At 40.2% G+C, this 23,876-nt stretch overlaps 2 protein-coding genes across 4 annotated transcripts in view; one reads left to right on the top strand and one right to left on the bottom strand.

Annotated features, from left to right (window-relative positions):
* The first annotated feature begins 561 nt into the window (after positions 1 to 561).
* pdk1 (pyruvate dehydrogenase kinase, isozyme 1) lies at positions 562 to 10,081 on the top strand. The gene is made up of 12 exons (XM_034694387.1): positions 562 to 1,143; positions 1,223 to 1,386; positions 2,831 to 2,972; positions 3,186 to 3,257; positions 3,345 to 3,529; positions 6,443 to 6,538; positions 6,835 to 6,912; positions 7,052 to 7,119; positions 7,206 to 7,304; positions 7,411 to 7,518; positions 7,902 to 8,015; positions 8,111 to 10,081. The coding sequence occupies exons 2-12, from the start codon at positions 1,278 to 1,280 to the stop codon at positions 8,249 to 8,251; spliced, it is 1,212 nt and encodes a 403-aa protein (XP_034550278.1). The 5' UTR covers positions 562 to 1,143; positions 1,223 to 1,277; the 3' UTR covers positions 8,252 to 10,081.
* A 2,434-nt stretch (positions 10,082 to 12,515) lies between these two features.
* Positions 12,516 to 23,876, bottom strand: part of ppp1r9ala (protein phosphatase 1 regulatory subunit 9A-like A) — a 29,081-nt gene continuing 17,720 nt past the window's right edge. Inside the window, exons 10-20 of one of the 3 annotated variants that reach the window (XM_034693623.1) lie at positions 23,106 to 23,202; positions 22,893 to 23,019; positions 22,557 to 22,708; positions 21,494 to 21,818; positions 21,351 to 21,411; positions 21,197 to 21,268; positions 20,575 to 20,776; positions 20,032 to 20,076; positions 17,376 to 17,492; positions 16,343 to 16,531; positions 12,516 to 13,748 (exon numbers count right to left, since the gene is read on the bottom strand). In XM_034693623.1, the coding sequence (XP_034549514.1) occupies positions 13,590 to 13,748; positions 16,343 to 16,531; positions 17,376 to 17,492; positions 20,032 to 20,076; positions 20,575 to 20,776; positions 21,197 to 21,268; positions 21,351 to 21,411; positions 21,494 to 21,818; positions 22,557 to 22,708; positions 22,893 to 23,019; positions 23,106 to 23,202 (1,546 nt within the window). In that variant the 3' untranslated portion in view covers positions 12,516 to 13,589. The remainder of the gene's footprint in view (positions 13,749 to 16,342; positions 16,532 to 17,375; positions 17,493 to 20,031; positions 20,077 to 20,574; positions 20,777 to 21,196; positions 21,269 to 21,350; positions 21,412 to 21,493; positions 21,819 to 22,556; positions 22,709 to 22,892; positions 23,020 to 23,105; positions 23,203 to 23,876) is intronic. The other 2 variants (XM_034693624.1, XM_034693625.1) reach the window with 2 other exon arrangements.

Below are 23,876 nucleotides of genomic sequence, written 5' to 3'. Positions count from 1 at the left end.
ATTTTTTTCTGTCATGTATGTTATGACACCTGTTGCCCCAGCTTTATGGCAAGTGTTACGCCATGGATAAAAGCGTTTACTTTGAAAAAAGTGTTCAAAGCAGGCCCGGTCGCCTGAATACCGCAGCTAGGAAGGAGATTTGCTCGTTAAAGGACGGCTACAAAGCTAGACAAAGAGGAGGAAACAGTTCAAGTAAGCACGCTGGTATATGCTCTGTGAGAGAAGCTGGGACAACAGGTGTCGTAACATACATGACAGTTTCAGAAATGGCAAAAGTGTTTCATCTTTTGTAAATTTGTTTTCTTAAATGTAAATTTGTTTTGGCCTTGGTAAAAGTGTTTTGCTGATGTAATTTTGTTTTATAAAATGTAAAAAAAAAATCCAAAATGTTAATTTGTCTTCAACTCTGTAAAAGTCTTTCATCTTTTGTAAATTTGTTTTGTCCTTCAGGGCCACCGTACCATACGATCAAACATCCAACCATGATCCTGTCCAGAGTCAAGCTGAAATATAATTGGTACAGCTCTCGGCCTGAAAAGCAAAACTCAGGGAAATAATTTCCATGGAACCGGGTATACAAACTGAAACTTTTAAATAAGAAATAACGAACAAGCGCCACAGAATTCGGCCTAATAAAAATGCGTAATACACCTATATAATACACTTTAAACGGTTATTACCTTCATCCCAAGAGTAGAAGGCTAAATACTAAATTGAAAATATTAAATTAAAAGTGTAGAGCTGATTTGAATGTACTTGTATCTAAAACTAGTTAAAGCAAAAATAACAGGCTATAGGTCTGGGTGTATTATTTTTTATTACTCGTTCTACAAAAATATTAAAGACGGGATGATCACGTAACTGAGAGGTAGTGTACGTCACTTCTCTTGACGTAGTTAGACTCTTTGACGCTAACCGTCACCGCGCAGCTTCTTTTGCTATGTTGACATTTAGAAGTTACCTCTTACGATTTCCCCACGAGCATTTGGAAACGAGGGTGGATGTTTGACATTTAAAAAAAATCTCCGTGAAGATGGATGCACTTATTTCACCGAACAATGCCTCAATAGCATCATGTTAGTTCCAAGAGTGTGTTTGCGAGCATCAAGTTAGCGTGGAGGCTAATGTGAACTATAGATCAACGTAAGCTAACTATTATTACAGCGTGGTTATTCTGGGGATGTCACCCATAATCACTCAGAACTAATACCTTCTCTAACAGGTACATCATCGGACACACAAAGGTATCCACGTGAGCTGGCCCGGGATTTGTCAGGATGAGATTATTAAGGTTTTTGAGGAGCAGCGTGTCCATTGGAAAGGACATCGACTACTACTCTAAATTCTCCCCCTCTCCTCTCTCCATGAAGCAGTTTCTAGATTTTGGTAAGTAGATAAACGCATTTTTAATCACATGTGGTTTCTTCACAGCGGAGCTCACGAAGGGGGGCAATGCGAAACCCTCCAGGGGGCCCGCCGTGGAGGTGCCCCTTGGATGAAACATAACATGCACTCTTTGGTGTCCATTCATTGGCTACGAAACATGACAAAGTGCCCTCTAGATGCTTTTCCAGGTTATAACATGTAATAGAATGCTTTCATACATGCTCTTCAAATGGAGGACAGGTAATAAAGTGACCTGTTGGTAACTTCACCTTATTATATGTTTTATGCAAAGTTTCTGAGCTAAGATAAATACTAAAAGTCTTTTTTAATTTTAGTATTCAATCAATCAGCAGAATTCCTTCATGTGTGTGTGTGTGTGAGTTACATTAAACTACTCAGGGTTTCATTAGGTGCATTTGACCAAGAGTTCCGGGGTCTTTTAGCCCTACTTTCCCTGGAAATAAAAGGTTCCTGTGCCCCCATTGTTGTCTGCGTTTCGACCGTGGGCTGAAGTCCCGGGTAGATTGTGCAAATCAGGCCAGTGACGTATGGAGAAAAAAAATGATATTAAATAATATATTTGAAATCTTAATAAAAAACTAAACTAGTATGCATTCCCAGGAACTCCCTCTGTGTTTCAACAATTGTGTAAACTCCACAAACATCGTAATGTTCAACCGAAAGTCCCAGGACCTTTGAAAAGTACTACCCCCTCCAAGCAGGGGCTTTTCAGGCTGGAGATCATCTACCCTTGAACTAAATTTAGACCCTGGTTCCTCCGGTTGAAAGGCACGTAGTTCAGGGGGAAAGTACCTAATTCCGGGGTAAAGTTCCTGCGGTCGGAAAATGCCTATACAAGAAGCGTCCCCCCATATTTTTATTTTTTAAGTCTGCAGGGAATTAAACATTAGATGCTCTTATATTCCTGGAGGAGGAACCCAGAACAAAATGTTCTTAAACATACTGCTACTGGCAGATCTTTATTCATCACTGGCATGCAGTATATTTTAATAAGGTATTTTCTATTACTTTTGCCCCTGCCCCTCAAACACCCTGAGTACACCACTGGACCAAGAACTGGGCATTAACTGTGCTGATATAGTTCTACTGCTCAGTAGGGTTAGAGTTGGTAATAAGTGAAAGTACACTCAAACAGATTCTTAGATCCAGAGGTCTCTCCTTAAGAAAGCAGTATCTGCAAATAAAGAATCACATACTGGACATGTCTGTTGTCCAAAAGTTCTTCATCAGATTTATGTGAGTAACTGCAAAAGTAGGAGTCCCTCCAATCATTTCTCGTCTTCTTGGCGACCCGTATGATACACTACATATCACAACACATGCTGAAACCACAAATGAATGTATGATGAAGGATTTATCTACTTTACCATTTTGAATTTGATTTAAAAAATGACATTATTGTGTGTGTATAAACCTCCTGCAGGATCAGAAAATGCCTGTGAGAAAACCTCCTTCAACTTCCTCAGGCAGGAGTTGCCTGTGAGGCTGGCTAACATCATGAAAGAGATCAACTTGTTGCCAGACAACTTACTGAGGACTCCTTCAGTCCGGTTGGTCCAGAGCTGGTATGGAGGTTTTGTCCTGTTTCCTCTCACTCTCCTCACTTATGTGATACTGATAACAGCTGCTGTGGATTATTTGGATCTTTATTGTTGTCTGGTGTGCTTTTATGATTATGCTGTTCCAAATATTGCCTCTTTAAGGACATTCAAGCTTTTTAAGTCTCTGTTGTGACACTGATACAAATGAACTGTGGTGTCCCCCCCCCCCCAATGCAGGTACGTGCAAAGTCTCCAGGAGATTCTTCAGTTCAAAGGCAAAAATGCAGATAACGAGAAAGTCACATATGAGTAAGTAAACTAAAACAAACACAGTGTAGTTTACAGTGGTCTTATTCTCTTATTCTAACTTGTCGTGATCCTTGTGTGTTTTTTAAGTTTCACAGATGCGGTAATAAACATCAGAAATCGGCACAATGACGTCATCCCCACCATGGCTCAGGGACTTGTGGAGTATAAGGAGGCGTATGGCACAGACCCGGTTGTCAGCCAAAATGTTCAGTATTTCCTGGATCGTTTCTACATGAGCAGGATTTCCATCAGGATGTTGCTCAACCAGCACAGTGAGTAGACTGTGAGACTTTCTCTGTGAGACAGTCATGTGTGATCTGTGTGAACAGCGCAACTTAAGTTACACTAACAGATACCTCACAGAGACAGATTGATATTCCTGCTATCAGAAATACTGATGATCAGCTGCTTCATCAACAGGAAAAAGAAGCCTATGTTCTCTCTCTCTCTCTTATGTCACATCTTGTACCTTGTTGCTCCATATCCTGATCAAGATAAACATGTTGACATCTCAAATGAAACTTTTAACTTTACATACCAAGTCTTTGAATGAGTTCCTATCTCAATCTCGGCATCTAGTAATGGCATCAAAAAAGAAAACGGTTAGAAATATCTTCAGAAATATGACAGCTCTTGTACTTTCATTCATTTGAATCCCTTGCACACCAATCTGTCAGCACCCCTATCAAATGTCATGGTTGTAGCAGCTGTTCCTTTTACATAACTGGGAGTTAAAAGTGGGGTATTTCTCACATGACCGACAAGTACAACTTGAATTTAGCTTATAAAATCACAACAGACCCAGGGTGCTGGTACAGAATGCCCACTGTACTCAACTCAGCTTTATTCATAAAGCACTTTAAAAACGACCACAGCCGAAACAGAGTGCTGTACATAAATAGACAAACAACGCAGGCATCAAACAATTAAAACACAGGATAATAAAACAATAGAAACATAAATAAAAACAAACCATAAAACACTAAAACAGGAGCAGAGTCTCATGCGAGGTTGAAAGCCAAGGAATAAAAATGGGTTTTTAGACGAGTTTTAAAAATGGACAGTGAGGAGGCTTGTCTAATGTGGAGGGGAAGCTTATTCCATAACTTAGGAGCAGCAACAGAAAAAGCACTATCCCCTCTGAGCTTCCGTTTGGACCTCGGTACCTCCAGGAGCAACAGATCAGCTGACCTGAGGCACCGAGCAGGAGCATACGGACTAAAAGTGGCATCACAAATTTTGTCCCACGAGGCATTCAGCTGAACTCTGCATGCTGCACTTTGATGAGCTTGGGGTTAATATTCCTCTTCAGTAACCATGCAGTGCTCTAATGTTGTACCTTTAAATGACTTTGTTTAATCTCTTTTTGTGCTGTCTTGTATGGCTGTTGATTTGAAATATTCTTAACACAACACAAAATGCTAATGAGTGGAAAATAATGTCCTTTAATGACAAATGATAAGCGGGATCATCATCAGGTTAATAACTTGTAGGAACAAGATAAAAGTTATTATCTTGTGTTACTTCAGGGGCTGCGTGCCAGAGGGGTATACTACGAAGCAAGATTTGCAGTTAGCGAGGCAACTTCAGGGTTAACTCTGGATTTACTACGGCTGGGGTTCATGCCTTACCCGGGTAGACCACCATGGTTACTCATGCTGAACTCCTAACCTGCTCTGGGGTTGGTTATGCTCAGGATCAGAGATCAGTTTGGAGAAAACTCCGCCAAATCAGCTCGCTCGACCTCGCAGCTCTGTGAGCTGATCCCGAGGGGAGAGAGACGGGCAAGACACTTTGTCTACAGGTGCATTTCAACCAAGAGTTCCGGGGTCTTTTAGCCCCTAGAACTACTTTCCCCGGAACTAAAAGGCTAAAAGGTTCCTGTGCCCCCATTGTTGTCTGCATTTCCACTGCGAACTGAAGTCCCGGGTAGATTGTGCAAATCAGGCCAGTGACGTATGGAGAAAAAAAATGATGTTCAATAATATTTTGAAATCTAAATAAAAAACTAAACTAGGATGCATTCATAGGAACTCCCTCTGTGTTTCAACACCTGTGTAAACTCCACAAACACCGTTACGTTCAGCCGAAAGTCCCAGGACCTTTGAAAGTACTACCCCCCAAGCAGGGGCTTTTCAGGGGGGAGATTAACTACCCCTGAACTAAATTTAGACCCTGGTTCCTCCGGTTGAAACGCACGTAGTTCAGGGTTAAAGTCCCTAGTTCCAAGGTAATGTTCCTGCCTGCGGTCGAAAAACGCCCTACCTGTATGATCTTAAATATAAAATCCTGACTACAGTTATTGATAATCTTTCCTGACATCATTAAACAGGGACTAAAACAGGTTGGTCAGGTGAAGTTGTTGTTCCGCTTTAAATATGAAACTGCGCGTGTGGGGCGCTGGTGGCCTGTGGTCTTAGCACCCCACATACAGAGGCTACAGTCCTGCATGTCTTCCCCTGCACTCTCCCCACATTTCCTGTCTCTCTTCAGCTGTCCTATGGAATAAAGCGGTAAAGCCCAAAAATATAACTTTAAAAATCTGCACATGCTTCACTTTGAATGATGGTTTTCATTTATTTCTCCACAGCGCTCAGTTTGATACCGTCAGGGTTGCAGCTGAAATATTATGTCTAAAACTTTCACACACTTCACAAGATGAAATTATAGATAGATCACTGTCAGGGAATAATCAGTTGTTATAGACAGATCTATCTGCACTAAATGATGAGAAATAAGATGTCATTAGATCATTCACTCTGTGTTTCTGTCTGATCTCTCAGTTCTTCCTTCATGTTTCAAACACAACTGTGTTGATGTTAATCTGGATTATGTGTTTAACTTCTTAATATTTTTCTAATATCAGTGCACTAAATTTGAAAAATATGTGGATGTGCTGACGGCAGACTGTCCGTGTCTGTGATTGGTCACATGTTGCCCTCTCAGCATGTGAACGCGCTCAGGGTAACTCATCATGTTGATAACCAGCTTCGTGTGACAGTTTAGCGTGATCTCCTTTGTCAGGCTCAGTGAAGCTGGATCAGGAAAAGATATCTGGGATATGTTGAACTCGCTTCGTAGTATACCCCTCATGTTGAGTTCCCACAAATGTTATTTTTAGTTGTATTATTGTTTATATGGTTATCTCACAGTGCGTGTTGTCATACCTGTGCTTTTTATTCCAGCGCTCCTCTTTGGCGGTAAGGTGAAGGTGAACCCAGCACATCCCAAACAGATTGGCAGTATTGATCCACACTGTCGGGTCAGCGACGTTATCAGAGGTGAGTACGTCACTTTCAGAAATATGTTTTTATTTTAAGTTATATTTTTGGGCATTTTTGAATTTAATTGAAAGGACAGCTGAAGAGAGACAGGAAATGTGGGGAGTAGAGAGCGGGGGAGGACATGCAGTAAATGGTCGAGGTTGGAATCGAACCCGCGACCTCTCTGACGAGGACTATAGCCTGTATATGGGGCTCACGCTTAGACCGCTTGGCCAACGGCGCCCTGATATGTTGCTTTTAGGAATCCATGTCTCATTTCTGTCTTTTCCTGAAAACAAATCTCTTTCGTGTAGATGCCTACGAGAACGCCAGAAACCTCTGTGACCGCTACTACATGAACTCTCCTGAGCTGGTGCTGGAGGAATTCAACGGTAAATTGTTATATACATATGTCACGCTAGACATCCAGCTTTTCTTACACTCTTTAAATATATCAGTGAATGTTTAAGGGAGGAGCTGTTGATATAAAAACTTCTGTCTGATCTGAGTGTTACCTGTTTGTCCTTACAGTCCCAGACCCCGTCACAGTGGTTTATGTCCCGTCTCATTTGTACCACATGGTGTTTGAACTTTTCAAGGTAAGACATTCTGACTCCCTCTCTGCTTCACATGATACAGCTTTGTGTTTCTCTTGTGACAAACATTTGTACTGTCAATGTTGCAGAACGCCATGCGAGCCACCATGGAGTTGTACGGTGATGCAATGGAGTATCCTCCTGTCAAAGCCCAGGTGGCTCTGGGAACTGAAGATCTGACAGTCAAGGTAAAAGCTGTGCTGTCACTTTTAAGTCTGACCTGCTGTTTTTTATGAAAGCTTTAGTCTTGAATGTTTTCGAGGTATTGGATGTAGACTGTGTGCTCTTCTCCAGGTGAGTGACCGTGGAGGGGGCGTGCCGCTGCGTAAGATCGACAGGTTGTTCACCTACACGTACTCCACAGCTCCTCGGCCCAGCATGGACGGTCGCGCTGCTCCTCTGGTCAGTATCTCCGGTTTGTGTTCTGTTGCGTTTTCATTTCTGTAGATGAGCATGAGAAACATACTGACTCTGCTTTGGACTTGGGACATGTAGTCGTTAGATCATTCTGCTTTAAAGGGATATTTCAGGTTTTTTTTAAGTGACTCTGCTCAGAGAAAATAGCCGAGCTTGCCTGCTGGTCCTCTGGGAATTTTCTTATTAAAGGGGAAGACCTCACCGGCACGAATTGTGGCTACCAGGAGCAATAGTGTACTGTAACTCATACGACCCCACTTAAAAAAAACTGAAATATCCCTTTAATGTCAAGTTTTTAATGTCAACACAAAAACTGCTAATAGCTCTTTGGTATCCGGAGAACTCAACTGTGATATTTATATGTCCAGGCTGGATACGGGTACGGCCTGCCCATCTCTCGACTCTATGCCCGCTACTTCCAAGGGGACCTGAAGCTCTACTCTCTGGAGGGTTACGGGACTGATGCTGTGATCTACATCCGGGTAATTACACCCACAACATGTTTCTACTTTCTATCACAAAGCATGCTGCACAGTGTACCCAATGATTTGACATCACTCTCTCCGTCCTCTGTCAGGCGCTGTCCACGGAGTCCATCGAGAGGCTCCCCGTCTACAATAAATCGGCTTGGAAACACTACAAGACGATCCACGAGGCCGACGACTGGTGCGTCCCCAGCAAAGAGCCCAAGGACATGACCACGTTTCGCAGTTTCTAGATTGCTGATGGGCTAATGTGCACGAAAGGTTGTGGTTAGTGAATGGTGGTTTGTGTGTGTGTGTGTGTGTGTGTGTGTGTGTGTGTGTGTGTGTGTGTGTGTGTGTGTGTGTGTGTGTGTGTGTGTGTGTGTGTGTGTGTGTGTGTGTGTGTGTGGGTGTGTGTGTGTGGGTGTGTGTGTGTTGCGGCAAATAATCTGTTCAGATTAATTTGTAAAGACAGTAAAAAGAAAAAGACAAGGTAGAAAAAGATTTAGTGCTATATGTTTCCTAAAGAACAAAAGATCTGCAAATCAAAAACAAACACAGCACTTATATAGATCATAACTGAGAGTAAACAGGACCAGCTTTTGGAAGACCAAAAGACCTTGATAAAAGATGATTGATATTTGAGATTATAACAACACATTGATCCATAATTGTTTTCTCTCACATTCACATTTTCTTTAAAGCTCCTGTCAGGAACTTTGATTTAGTTGTGATGCTGGTGACCGCTGCAGACAAAGCAGTGTGTCTCATCTCTCTGCTGATCCTGTCCTGTACATGCATAGGAAACACTACAACACTGACCAGGTGCCAGCAGTTGCAGGCATCAAAAATAACCATATAAGAATAGTTACTTCTCTTCCTCATTGTCTCATTTGCTTTTGTCGCTCATAAAGAGGCATCAGTAATAACTTCAGTCTACTTTATAACCACTTGAACAGTCCTCACAGGAGCTTTAATGTTCCTTTTTAAAGAGTGACGCTGATGTGTCTGCTTGTCAGCGCTCTCTTGTGGACAAAGTGTGCAACATCAATCTTTCTCAAGAACCTCAAACAACTTTGGCATTCCTTTAATGCAGGTTGTCTTATATAAGCAATGCATTTTAACAGTAACAATGTCTCCGTCAAATCAAATGCAGTTTTATGGCCCTCTGAACAAACACACTCCCCTCTCGTCATAGGAAACGTCACATACAGAACCTGTGTGATGTTTGGGTACCATGAGAGGTCGGAGCACAATGTTTTTTTAGTTTAGTTTACCTCTAAGGTATGAACTTGTTGTGTTTACAGATTGCACTCCTGTTGTTTATGACTCTCGTCGATGTCTTAGCTGCTCTTATTCCCAGAAAGTCAAACTTAAACTGTTACAGTCGCGTGTGTAGTTTTTTCAGCCCTGCTCTGTGTGATGTTTGAAAACCTGACACATAATGTGAAAGTGCTTCTTTTTAAATCTTTGGGAAGTTTTCTGGTTAAAACTTTATTTAGGGCATTTTTCTTTAATAGGATGATTATATGAGCAACAAGTGATTGAAACAGTATTGATTGGGGATCTGTAAGGGAATAAAGTGCACCTTGTTTTCTGTTACATAATGAAATCTAGATTTGTTTTATGAGTGAGGTGTTGAACATTTTCAGACAAGATAAAACATAATAATAACTCTCAACACTATTATATCTCCGTATATAATAGAGCTAAATAGAGTAATTTGATTTCTGTGGTTGGGACTCATCCTGCTTTATAAGCTATTTTTCATATTTTCCATGTTACAATAACAAAGTTACACTTCATGCATCATATGAAATAAAACAAAGATGAATAACTTGGACCATTTATGTGTTCAGTTTCTTGTAGCACTTGTTTTCCTGTTGCTTATGATCATAGATTTCTGCTTCATGTGTGGTGTAACGATGCAGCATCCACACAGTGAAATCTCGAATAAGTTTGAGAAAGAGAGTGACCGATGATCAATATCATAGAATTGATATGATTAAGTTATGTTACATTATGTATCCAGAGGAAAATACACCTCAGCTTGTATCTCCACATTAAACAGTTTTTTCCATTCATCAGTGTCATTGAGCTTCCTTTATGTCTGTCAGTAGGCTTTCTAAAATATAACAGATTAAAGTATTAAAAAACTTGTGGTTGAATCTCCTGCAGTGTTAAGTTACAGTGGATAGCAAAAGTCTACACACCCCTGTTAAAATGCCAGGTTTTGTGATATAAAAAATGAGGCCAAGATGAAACATATCAGAACTTTTTTCCACCTTTAATGTGAACTATAACGTGAACAACTCAAGTGAAAAAAAATTGAAATATTTTAGGGGGAACAATAGAAACTAAAAAACTAAAATAAAGTGGTTGTATAAGTGTACACACCCTTTAACTAATACCTTTTTTCAAGCACCTTTGGATTTTATCACATCACTCAGTCTTTTTTGTAGGACTCTATTAGCATGGCACATCTTGACGTGGCAATATTTGCCCATTCTTTTTTACTAAAAAGTTCCAAATCCAACAGATAGTGAGGGCATCTCCTGTGCACAGCCCTCTTCAGATCACCCCACAGATATTCAATGGGATTCAAGTCTGGACTCTGGCTGGGCCATTCCAAAACTTTAATCTTCTTTAGGTGAAGCCATGCTTTTGTTGATTTGGATGTATGTTTTGGTTCGTTGTCATATTGAAAGGTGAAATTCCTCTTCATCTTCATCTTTCTCACGGAGGCCTGGAGGTTTTGTGTTAAACTGACTGGTATTTGTAACTGTTCATACTTCCCCCCCCTTGACTAAGGCCCTGGTTCCAGCTGAAGAAAAACACCCCCAAAGCATGATGCTGCCCCCACCATGCTTCTCTGTGGGTATGGTGTTCTTTATGTTATGTTCTTCTCGTCTTTTCATCAGTTTTGGAGGGATGTCCAGTTCTTGGTAATGTCACTGTTGTTCCATATTTTCTCCACTTGATGATGACTGTCTTCACTGTAGTCCTTGGTATATCTAATGACTTGGAAAATTATTTGTACCCTTCTCCTGACGAATACCTTTCAACAATGAGATCCCTCTAGTGCTTTGGAAGCTCTCTGTGGACCATGGCTTTTGCTGTTAGATGAACTGAGGAAATGTCAGGAGAATCCTCCTAGAAAAGCTGATCTTTATTGGGATTAATCAAAGTCACTTTAAATGATGACAGGTGTATACTGACTACTACTTAACATGAGTTTGGATGTGATTGGTTTATTCTGAACACAGCCACATCCACAGTTATAAGAGGGTGTGTACACTTATGCAACCACATTATTTTAGTTTCTTATTTTGTATTCTTCCCCCTGAAATATTTTTTTTTTTTTAAATCGATTGAATTGTTCACGTTATAGGTCACATTAAAGGTGGAAAAAGTTCTGACAAGACTTATCTTGGTCTAATTTTTTTACATCACAAAACCTGACATTTCAACAGGGGTGGGTAAACTTTCGCTATCCCATGTATGTGTAAAACATAGGTCTTTTTCATTTCCTGGAAAGCAGTAGTTTGGAGATACAAGGTTTCTGCCTGATAATTACGATATAAGGTAGTGTTTGAAAAAGATTTAACAGCTGATGGGGGATTTTCAACATCAGCTTCAAGCCACAGGTCCATCAGTGTAAGACTTGAAAGTGAAAAGCTCAATTTACACAAGAGCACCGACAAAGTGTTAAAGATAACAATAAAACTGTTACACTCCTACACTGTAAAAAAATGAATTTGGTTGAGTCTACTGTATTGACTCAGGCCTCTGGTACCTAAGGAGAATGTATTTCACTGATCTGTTTCACGGGACTCTTAATTGCAAAAGGAAACAAAGGTATGAGACTTACAATAGCATCCTCTACGGTTCACCCAACACCCTCCTCAACAAATTACAATACATTCAAAACTCAGCTGCACGCCTCCTCACTCACTCCCGCTCCAGTGACCAGTCCTCCAGAACCTCCATTGGCTTCCCATCACCTCCCAAATACAGTATAAGATCCTCCTCATCACCTACAAAGCCCTCCATAACCTCGCTCCCTCCTAACTCACCGACCTTCTGCAGCCATATAGTCCCTCCCGCAACCTCCGCTTCACCACTGCCAACCTCCTCACCCCTCTCACCAAACCCAAGCACAGAACCTGGGGGGACAGGGCCTTCTCTGTCGCTGCCCCCACCCTCTAGAACTCTCTCACCCAACACCTGACTCTCCCTCACTCACCAAATTAAATCCGGACTCAAAACCCACCTATTTACAAAGGCTTTTAACCTTTTGATTTCTGTTTGTTTGTTTTGTTGCTTTGCTATTGTATAATTTTTTTTCTTGTAAAGTGTCTTAGAGAAACTTTTAAAGCTCTTTTATAAATAAAATGTATTATTATTATTCTTATTCTTATTATTACAGTATGAAACACCAACGCTGTAAACTTCTACTTTTCCTCTGGTGTAGTTTTATGTCCTGATATAAATCATGTCAAAGAGAGAGCAAACACATAAAGTGAAAATTAGTTTATTGATGCTGTCTGTACCGAGAAATGTCTCTCGGTTCAGAGAAAGTGAAAAACATGACCTTCTCGCAGTCCAACATGTCGTACTCTTTACAGGACATGGAGTCATGCTTGAGAAAAGGAAGAAGAAGAAGAAGCACTTGGGTTTGACTCTGAATAATTCATCTTTCAGCCTCGCATTTCATACGTGACGCTGTGCTCCCGACTTCCCACAAGTCCTTGTCGTAGGCACATCTTACAAACCTATGAGGTGTGTGTGTGTGTGTGTAGCAGACCTGCATGCTGTGTATTTACATGGAGCATCAGAGTCCCATTCCAGCGACACACAGGCAGAGTCAGGGACAGCGAGAGCAGCATTCACATCGTCCCTACTTGATTTTTTTTGTTACTTTTTTTCACCAGCAAATCAACAGCATGGCTATTCTACTTAGTAGAAAATTTAGATAATATAAAATGAACAATGGTATTTAAGTAAAAAAAAAAGAAGATATGCAGTTAATAGGCACATGTATAAAACATATTCATACATTTAAAACCTTGTCGCCCTTTGAAGCTTAAAAGACAAATATAGTGCTTTTATCTGACTGTACAATAACTGTTCCTGCATGGAGACCAGTTCATCTAGCAAAAATATAAAATGTTGAAAAAAGCAGTATACATCTTACTTCCATAGACAAACATGTGCACAATCTGCAGACACTACCTCTGATCTTACACAGACTTCTAATAACAGCCTCTAGCTTTTAGTGGTAAAAAAAAAAGTTCCTTTTTTGGTCACATATCCGACTTTTAACATTCCTCGACTTTAAGTTAAAATGTTTGAGTTAAATGTTTGAAACTGATAAAAGAAGAAAAAATGAGCTGCAGTTTGAATATGACTCACATCTGGCACCTCAGTCAGAACAGGGACATCACTGGCAGTCAAACTCTCTGGTTATTCACGTAAACACCATGTGACATAAGCGTCATGGCACCACAGTATAAAAAAGGGTTGCTTGGGATTCTGCTTGGGATGAACTTTATGAGCTGCATGGAAGTAAAGAACAGAGCTGCCTCTTCCTCAGCAGACTGAGTCAGTGCTGGCTGGCAGCCTTCCACTGCGTCGACCCTCTTTCTCCTTTTTCTCTCTCTGTTTCTCCAGCTTCTCCTGAGCCTTACGCATCTCCTTCAGCTTCTTCTTGATAGTAGAACGGTCGCTCTGACTTGATACACCGAGGGCCTGGAGGAGAGAGTGCAAAGATACATTGGGATGTCATTGTGTCTTAATAAGCTTAATTAATTGATTATTAAGAACTTACTCCAAACACACATTTTTGTTTTAAATTTTCCGCCACTTGGGAACAAACATCATGTGGTCTCATATTACACTCATCTATCAGGGAGGTGTTTTAAGTTTAAAGCATGTTTCAATGTGAATCAGCTGTTAAAGGTGTTACGCACAGCCGAGACGCTCAGCTGGCGGCTGCGGCTGTGCGTCAGGTCTCTGCTTTTTAAAGAGGATCAATACACAACTGCTGCCTACAATGACACACAGGTTGATAACTTTAAACAGGACATTTCCACCTTTAGATACAAAGCCAACAGACTGGTTGGAATTGCTAGTGCTCTATGTTTTCAGAGCAGCAACATCAGAGCCGTCTGAGCTTTTCTGCACTGGACTGATTATCACTCGGTTGCGCTCCCGGCTGACACCTGACCGTGTACACGTTCTCAATAAGAACGAGTAGACAGAAAACTGGACTCTGTGAGTCTAGAGTACTTTTCTGTTAGTATTATGAGCCTTCACTTTATCAGACTATGTCCGTGGAGAATATTTTTATGAGCCTGATCGTTGATAATCAGTGTTAAACATGTAACCTGTATTCAATACAGTCAGTTATATTCATTTTGTTGCTGTAGAAAATATAATTCAGGGGAAAAAAGTATTTGGCATTGTTTTTCACAGAAGAATAATGTATATATATATATATTTTAATTGATTAATCGATCATTGATCATTAACATTTCCAAAAATCGATCATGGAAAATACTTATATACATCCCTACTTCCAATAGTTGTAAGACCATTTCCTTTAACAAGAGCTTCACTAAAGTGGAAAATATCTAAATATAAGAGCCTATAAGAAAGCACTCTGCTGGCAGTAGTAATAATCAATGATAGATATTGGTGTCATGAATGTACTGCCAAATAAGACTTTGCTTATATGACCAACCATTTAAGCTCTAACAGAGTAACTGTGGCAGACAGCTTCATAACAACGACATCACTTCTTACAAACAAGTGCTCTGGATTTATGTTGGAGTGTAGCCGCAGAGGATTACATGAAAGAGTTAGTAACATCACTGTGTTTTAACAGACTCAATCTTGTAACTATGTTACAAAAGACTCTACAGTGTGAATTAGGGATGTAAATTTCAAGTACTTTCCGGCATCGATATTTGGAAATGTTAACGATCAATTATCGATTACTCATTATAAAAAAAAAAAAAAGTTTTCCATGTAAAAAAAAAAAAGCCAAATGTGTTTTTTCCCCCCTGAATCAAATTTCCTTCATGACACAATGTATATAATTGCCAGTATTAAATAGCTACGGATCATGTTGAGGCATACAAAATGTTAAACACACTGAATATCAACATGTGGAGTTGGCTCATGATCTCCGCGGGCTCCAGGAGAAAGGGTAATGCAAAAAAAATAAATGTTTGCTTTTCATCTTTTCAATACAGTCACAAATCACACAGCTGTGGCAACAAATCTCTTTAAAATTTACATTAACTAAGAAAAAAGAAAGGAGACCCACCCGCCACCCCGCCCAAAACCCACAGACTTGATTGCGTTCATTTTTAAAGAGTGTATACTGCGATTACAAAGGATTCCCATCTAAACAAAAGCTGCACATCAAAATCTTGGATATCAAGACAATCAAAAAAGGCACAAACAGACAGGTCGCACAAAGAACTCAGCAGAAGCTTTTTTATATAACTAATCCCAGTAAGGTTTCCAGTGCCCTAAATGTTCAAACTAAACCCCCCTGAAAAAGTCTATCTACGCAGACATACAGTCAAAGTGAAGGCTCAGACTTCAACAAGGGAACTGAACAAAAACATATTTCAGACTCACAGTGTCCAGTTTTCTGTCTACTCGTTCTTATTGAGAAAAATAAGCATGTGAAAGCGGTCAGGTGTCAGCCGGGGGCGCAACCGAGTCATTATCAGTCCACATGAGGAGGAAAAAAAACATACATGAAGACCTGTCACTCAGCTGCAGCCCCCAGCTGAGTGTCTCCGCTTTGCGCAACACCTTCAGTCAGCTGATTCACATAGAAACATGCTTTAAACTTAAAACACCTCCCTGATAGATGAATGAAATATGAGACCGCATGGTGTTTCTTCCATGTGATACAACATCCAAATAAAAAATGGGGTCGAGTAAGTTCTTAATCAATGAATCAATAGTTGATTAATTGTTGACATCCCTAGTGTGAATGTTATCATCTAAATATGAAACCCCTTTATCGTGATTCCTCTCTCTACCCTTCCCCATGTTAAATATGTAGAATTTTAAAAATGTGAAAAATGAAATGGAACATTTTTAGTCATCCTTTCCTTCAACTGTCTACAGAAGACAATATTTCCAGCCACAAGGTGGCAGTCAAAGGCCAAGAGAGCCTGACCAAGTGATGACTTCTTTTGCAAAACATTAAAATCCCTTTACACTGTACCATCCCCCTTTACACCACCATTACAATGAATAAGAGATCATGTTTAATAGTTAGAATAATACATTCCTAATCAATGTTATTTACAACTTACCTTCAGTCTGTCACTGTCCAGGTTCAAAAGCTGCAGGCCGTCCACTCCCTTGGCTGTGAATTCAGGTGTGTATTGGTCCATATTCATGCCCATCAACCAGTGACAGACCTGCTGATTGGTCCAATCACTCACAGGCCGGTTCTGCCACTGATACTCTTTTCCTGGAGCTACCGGCTCATCATCCAGAGTCTACAGGGCACACACACAACACACACACAAATTAAAAAATAAACACACTGTAATAAGTTAACACTCTATAGAGAATATTTAAATGATTCTGATGTGCATTTAAAAAATATATATTTCTATATTGTATAATGCAGACAGAAATCATGTTTTCAACATTATTCACAAAGTCCTTTAAATTCATGCCAATTTCCTCCATAAAATATAAAACAATACATGATGGCAGAGAAATTGTTGCAATGCATTTACAATAAGGACAGGGGAGGCTCAGGGATCAAAATAAAAAGTGAGAACAACACAGCAGATTTACATCAAACAAAAGAAGTTGTAAAGTCTGTGGGAAAAAAAGCTGAAACGGACATATTCCCCCAGCTAGCACAGCAAAAACAGGCGTGCAATGACAACATAATACCAATAACATTCTCAGCTGCAGCTCTGCATGTGTCTTCATTCTGTTTAACTGAGAAAGATTCAGACACTTGACACTTTAACATGAAAAAAAAAACACACCAGCCAGTGGTCAGCAGGGCAGTCAACTTAGTTCTGTGGTCTGCCAAAGCTTGTATGAACATGAAGCACTGGTTGATGGTTCTAACAGAAGCAAGCTACAAACATCACAGCTGACTGAAGAAAAGCTAAGCCACACAACGCACTTGTTTTAACCCAAAACTGAACAGCCCTGACACACACATGCAGCTCCTCCTCTGTTCCCTCTGCATTCACTATTTAATCTGAGCTATGAAAGCCAGGGGGGAAGCTCAAAGAGCATGCTTGAGAATGTCCCCTTTCAGCTGCATCAAGGCGTCCCACACAGCTTTTGTGACTGTTCAACAAGGAGAGCACTCACCTCGCTGGAAGAGAAGATTAAAGTGTGTGAGCGCCCAGACAGATTGGGTTCAGCAACTAACCCAGAGATGTCTGTACTGGGACTGGCAGGGTTAGAATCATCTATGACTGAAAAACTCTGGAACAAGTGGAAACAAGGAACGTATTTACTAAAGTCAAACATCACCAAACAGTTCAAGGAGCAGCAAACAAACAACACAGATGTGATGGCTGAATTAAACTGGATTATTGAGATTAATGATATTAATGAATCGACTGTTATTGAACTGGAAGCAATCCAGGTCATTCATTACAGCAGTGAGTGACTTTGATAATCAACAAGTGAAAAAAAAAGGCAGAAGATCAACTACTTTGTTACACAAGTCAATCAAACCAATCCACCACCAGAACTACATCAACAACTTCTAAACTACAACAACCAACACACTACTTCTACTGACACAACAAGCACTCACACTTTAGGTATGGGGTAATGTTTCAGTTTAGTCCAGCAGATGCTATTAAGATTAACTGTTTGGTGACTAAGTGATTATCTTGTTTTCACACACAGTAGTGGGTTGAATTAAAATAATAAATTAAAAGGTCAGATCTGCAGGCTGTTGCACCAAATATGCTCAAGTTCAGGAACAATTACAAACAGGTTTAAGAATATTATCACAAAAGAAGCTTGTTGCACAACACAAGTTTGTATCATTGTAACAGTTCACTGGTCAGCTGGTGCAACAACCCCCAGAAACTAGAGATGTAACAGCACACTGAACAATCCCATTCACATCTCTACAAACAATTTAATTCTGTTTTTTTCAGGTTGTATCAAATGCATGCCCTAAAAAACTGTTTTGCGATGCCCTTATTCTGCACTTTTAATGTTTTAAGTCTACATTATTATTATTTTTTTTTTACATATGCTTTTATTTTGAAAGGACACAGGGTACTTCCGCTAATTTGAAAAGTTACAGGAGTAAATAAAAACAGCTTGAGGACGATATAGTGTGAAAATTCCATCAAAGAGTAGCACCCCTGAAGAGGCCTGTGCCTTTATGTTGTCTGTTAGTACGTACCTCTCTCTCTCTCTCTCTCTCTCTCTCTCTCTCTCTCTCTCTCTCTCTCTCTCTCTCTCTCTCTCTCCTCTCTCTCTCTCTCTCTCTCCTCTCTCTCTCTCTCTCTCTCTCTCTCTCTCTCACCTCTCTCTCTCTCCCCTCTCTCTCGCCTCTCTCTCTCTCTCTCTCTCTCTCTCTCTCTCTCTCTCTCTCTCTCTGTGTGTTACCTGCAGAGCGTGTGTGGGGACACCACTGGGGACAATTAGCCTAAACCATGATTAGAGAGAGACAGAGATTCTTTACTAGTGTACTTATAGCAGATGGCAATCTTATATGGACAGTGGTGGACAGTAACAAAGTACATTTATTTGAGTACTGTACTTTACTTTAGTATTATCTTTTGGGGGAACTTATTATTTTTACTCTACTAGATTCAGAAGACAGTTATTGTACTTTTTACTACATTCCACTACATTTCTATCATTGCTCTAGTTACTCACTACTTTTGCTTTGAAGACGGCAGAAGAATTTTCTTCTCTGAAATCCGATCCCTAAGACAGTAAACTGTTAAGGTACTTGCATGTAGTTTGTCCAATTGCAAACGTTCTTCAGATCAGTTTGTTCATTTAGTCGTGGTAATGATTGCTATGGCTGAGAAGGATTATGATTCTCTACCTGAGCACCACGGCTATATTTCAAACCTACGTTTGATGTTTTTTGAAATAAAGAAAGATTTGTCTTGTTGTAGATTTCCAATCAGTCAACAAAACATCACCATCTAACCTGAGAAAGCATGTGGAGGTCTGTGGCTAACACACATTTTTTTTATTCCAGACGAACATTTGAAACTTGTCTGTGCTTGTAGTAACTTAACTAGTAACTATATTTCATTGTATACTTTTTAGATGTGAAATAATGTTCTCTAGATAAACAATAACGCAGCATTATGTACACCCATGCATTCTTGACTGCCATCATGCTTTGTGAAAATACATGTTGAGATATTTTAAAAAGTACTTTAAATACTTATGTATTTTTAAAAGCATGTACTCCAGGACTTTCACTCAAGTAATAATTTGACAGAGCAACTTTCACTTGTATTGGAGTAATATTTGACCTGGAGGATCTATACTTTGACTTCAGTAATGAAGCTGTGTACTTTGTCCACCACTGCATATGAATAAAATATTAAGAATGCTAAAAATGGTATTGGTAGCGTGCTGCTACTTGCGCTGAATCCTTGACTGCTAAATCTTCATCTGCTATAGATCTTATCTCATCAATTTGCATCGTCCCCTCTGTAAATCATTTTTAACTGTCTTGTACGGTACTGTTACATCCCACCAGAGACTACTTCTAGCTTCATAATCTTCCTCTCTTACAAGCCACAAAGATTTTTGACTGTAAGGACAGGAAAAGTAGATGACAGAAGTTGTTACACTCATTAGATCATTTAAGTAGTTAGTTAGTTAACATCGCTACAGCATACCAAGTATAGATGATACTGATAATTTTTCAATACATACAACAGGATGTATTGAGGTGAGAAATTAGTTAGTACTGCTCTACTGTGTCATCTAGAATCAAAGGTGAAACAGGAATGCAAGTATACTGTACCAAATCTAATGATCGACTGAATAAAGAGGACCAGGAGAGATTTGTCTGTTTGAAGGAAACACGGTTCAGTCAGATTCATGTCCACGCAGAATAGAATTGACAAAAGCTACCACAAAACAATCATATAAACTTTTCTCATCATATTCAAATCTTCCCTAGTAGGTCTGTGTCTTGAACTCATTAAAAAAAGCATCATGGGAAATCCAGCCCAACCGCAGCCTGTGTGACAGTTAGCCACGCGTTTCGCTCGATGCTTTTGATGTGTCACTACTTGCAGGCTCAGAGGAAAGCCACCAGATACTTCCCTGCTAGCTCTCTCTGATGGCTGACATATGGATCCAGTTATTGTAGACTTTGTATGTTGAAGCTTATTTTAAGATCAGGCCAATGAAGGCACGTGTCTGGGAGCAGCCTTCCATTATGTGTGCACTACTTTACTCTTTCCGTGTATCATGATCCTTCAAGTATCTCAGTTTCATTTATACGATATGGAATCCCACAAAGCTGTGGATACAAACCCTCTATTTTCATGCATGGTAATACCTTATTCTTGCGATCCTGGCTTTGTTCACTGCTGTTCTCATTTGCAGTGTATGGAAGACTGCTGCTGGAGGATGAGGGCTCTCTGTCCCTGTCCCTCTCTTTGTCTCCAAACCAGGAGAAGGGCATACAGGTAGGGATAGAAGACATTGACTCTGCTGGAGACAGGTTCCCTCCAGATTCCTCCAGCAACTCTGCCGATCCCCTAAAGATTGGAGGACAGAGAAAGATATGTGATTACTATAAGAAATGTTTCCACCTGCTTCACGCCCAACGACAGCTGGGATCAGCTCCAGCCCCCATGCGACCACCAACGGAACAGGCGGTAAAGATGATGGATGGATATAAATGTTGCATTAACAATGACTGACTGACTTAAAGCTAAACATTTATGTCTAAGAAGAAACATAAAATCTATAAATACTGGAGTTAAAATAAACATGGAGTTAATGCTCCTTTTGTTTTCCGTTTATATTCAGCACTTGTATAAATACTTACAGCTACATGTGAATCACTGGATAGCTCAAACACATTTGTAACTAAGATGAAAGCACGGAAACTTAAATGATGTTTGGAACATTCGTCAGCTTTAAATTGCTAAAAAATGAAGTAAAAAATATCACACCTGCTGTCCAAAGATGCTCTCATTGCTTCCTTGTCATGTTTTTTTCCTTTGCCACCAGACTTCCGCAAGCCTCTGTTGATAAGTCACATTTAACAGTTAGTGCAAAATAAAACGCTTCTTTGAAAACAAACGTCAGCGATCACTAGAAACTCACCCAAAGTCTGGAAATCTTCTCTTATGTTTCCCTGCTGCTGATGAGGGCTCATTCAGCTCCTCTGAAATGAAACGTTAATAATCAGGTTTAGAGATAATGCAGCAAAAAGCTTTAGTAGTGGGTCATATTTTGTTCTTGTGTACCTTTGAGCTCTTTGCCTTTCCCTTTGGACTCCCTCTTCTTAACATTGCGCATGAATCCAGAGGGGGAGTGTGGGGACGAGGCGTCTTTTGGCGGAGACAAAGTGGGGCTCCCGCTGCTTTCAACACTGTCTCCCAGTGAGTGCGATAAAGACGGGCTGCTGGACAGCTCTGTCTTGGTCTTGGCAACATCTCTGGCCTCTGCTGGGCCTTCTTTCTGTCCATTCCCAGGGTAGCAGACGGGCACTGGGAGGGAGAGGCTCTCCTGGATGGACCTCCTCCTCCTGGGAGATTCCTGCTCCTCCTGCTGCTCATCTTCTTCAGTTTCCTGTGGGAACAAAGCTAATTATTTATAAGGACAATACAAGGAAGAGGAGTTGGACACTATTTATAAAACAAAAACCTCTGATCTCCTGCTCTGATTAAAAAAGTCATGTACATACAGACTGTACATGACAAGCCTCTGGCACTCCTGTCATACTAAAACTATAAAAGTTCTTATTGTGCAAGAACCCCATTTTATTTCTTTATCATTTCAGCCATCAGTGAGTCAAAATTCCTGCTTCATTCAAAATTTATTTTATTGTGTTGTGAAAGCAAACCGACAGTTGGGAACGATCCTATTTTGTATTTAGAACAGCTGTGAGTGATTCTGTTTCTTAAGAAGATGTGCAGCTTCAACAACACAACAATGCTAACTTTGTTTTAGTAAAGATTTGAGTTTTCCATGAGTATTGCTTTAACAGCTGAGTCACAGAAGCTGTGGGAGTTTCAAAAAAGTCGAGCCCGCTCACAGCATAAAATCTCTTCTTGTTCGTTGTGATTGGTCACCTCATATCTACAAAGTTAAATATTACTCCAGTTAGCAAGTGCTCTGCTTCCTCAATAAAAATGGAGGTTTGTTGCCAGGTTAACTTTCTGAGTATAAATGTGCCTGTTTCCACATCATGCTTTAAAATCCTGCCTCTGATTGCTGACTGTTCAATGTACTTTAAAGATAACAATGTTAGGATCGTTAGTTTGCAGCAAAAAAGCAGCATATCACTATTTGTAGTTCCTGGCTGACCTGAGAGTGACTTGGAGCCACTGCAAGGCTCTCCTTCAGTTTGCTCCGAGAAGGTGGCTGACGTTTGGCTTTCTGAGCCAGCAGGCCTCTTGCTCTGTGTGCACTGGTGTCCAGACGTTCTGTCTCAGGGACCAACTCACTCCAGTCTTGCTCTACATAAAGAGAAAAACAACAATCATAACAAGTGGGTCACAAGACACTGAGCACATTTAATTATTTACAGGGGTCACTTGAGTTTATGATGTGTGCTTGTGAATGGTTGACAGATGGCACTATCATAGTGTGACGTGCTCATTTCCGCTTCAAATTGAATTGAATTCTTGTGACCCTTCATACCTAGTAGTGAGTCAACAGATTGTGTGTTGGTAACTGAGTCTTGAACACTCAATGTCCCATCAGTTGCTGAGTCTTGACCACTTTGAGCTTCTGAACCCGAGTCTCTCTTTGACTCCAGGATGGATATCTGTGGACAGAACAACCCTCAGGATCAGTACATTGTTAGTGCTATGTATTCTTAGAGACTTGGGTCTTTCGGATCTGAGGTCTTACCCTGTTCTGCAAACTCTCCAGCTGCTCTTTGTACCACTTGTCCTTTTCATCTAGAACCTTTTTCAGCTCCTCCTCTTTCTTCACAAAGTCAATCTCTCTAAGGAGGAAACATGAAAAGCAGTTTGCCATCAGTCAGTCAGCTTGAACACAGTGTACACACAAAGTATTCAAAGCAAATAAATAATCATTCTTATTCCTTGGCTGAATACTGGAAAGACTCAAATTGTATTCCCTCTTCATTAAAGATTTAGTCCACCAACAAAAAAGGAGTACTTATTGAACCTCAGGATTAAATCCATGCTTATATTCAAGTGTAATTTGCCCTATCTATATTTTACTGCCAACACATGTGATTTACCCACAGCATGTGTTTAGGGATTCTGAGAGAACTTATTCTCATCATTCAGGATGACTGTAAACCCGTGCTGTATTCAGAGGTTTACAGATTAATGTAAAAATAACATGCCAAAAACTGTTTACAGGGAAGTCTGTCGACAGTTTTCATTGTTCTCTGCAAACAGCGGAACAAAGACATTGTTTCTTAGAAGGGTTTTTAGATGTTAGTGTTCAATATTTTTAGGACCACAAAGAGACTTCAGTTAAAGGCATTTGTATTTAGGTGGAACAGATACTCCAGCAACAGATATCTTCAAGTCTTAGTGAATCAAAACACTACTAATGAACTGTATGCTACTAGGGGTGTCTGAGAATATTTTGGGGGGGGTTTAGGAGATCAGAGTCTAGACTCTCTGCTCTCTTGTTGATTTCCCT

The sequence above is a fragment of the Notolabrus celidotus genome, chromosome 10 (genome assembly GCF_009762535.1).
Source record: "Notolabrus celidotus isolate fNotCel1 chromosome 10, fNotCel1.pri, whole genome shotgun sequence".
Classification (NCBI taxonomy): domain Eukaryota; kingdom Metazoa; phylum Chordata; class Actinopteri; order Labriformes; family Labridae; genus Notolabrus; species Notolabrus celidotus.
This window is presented reverse-complemented; position numbering and strand designations above follow the sequence as displayed.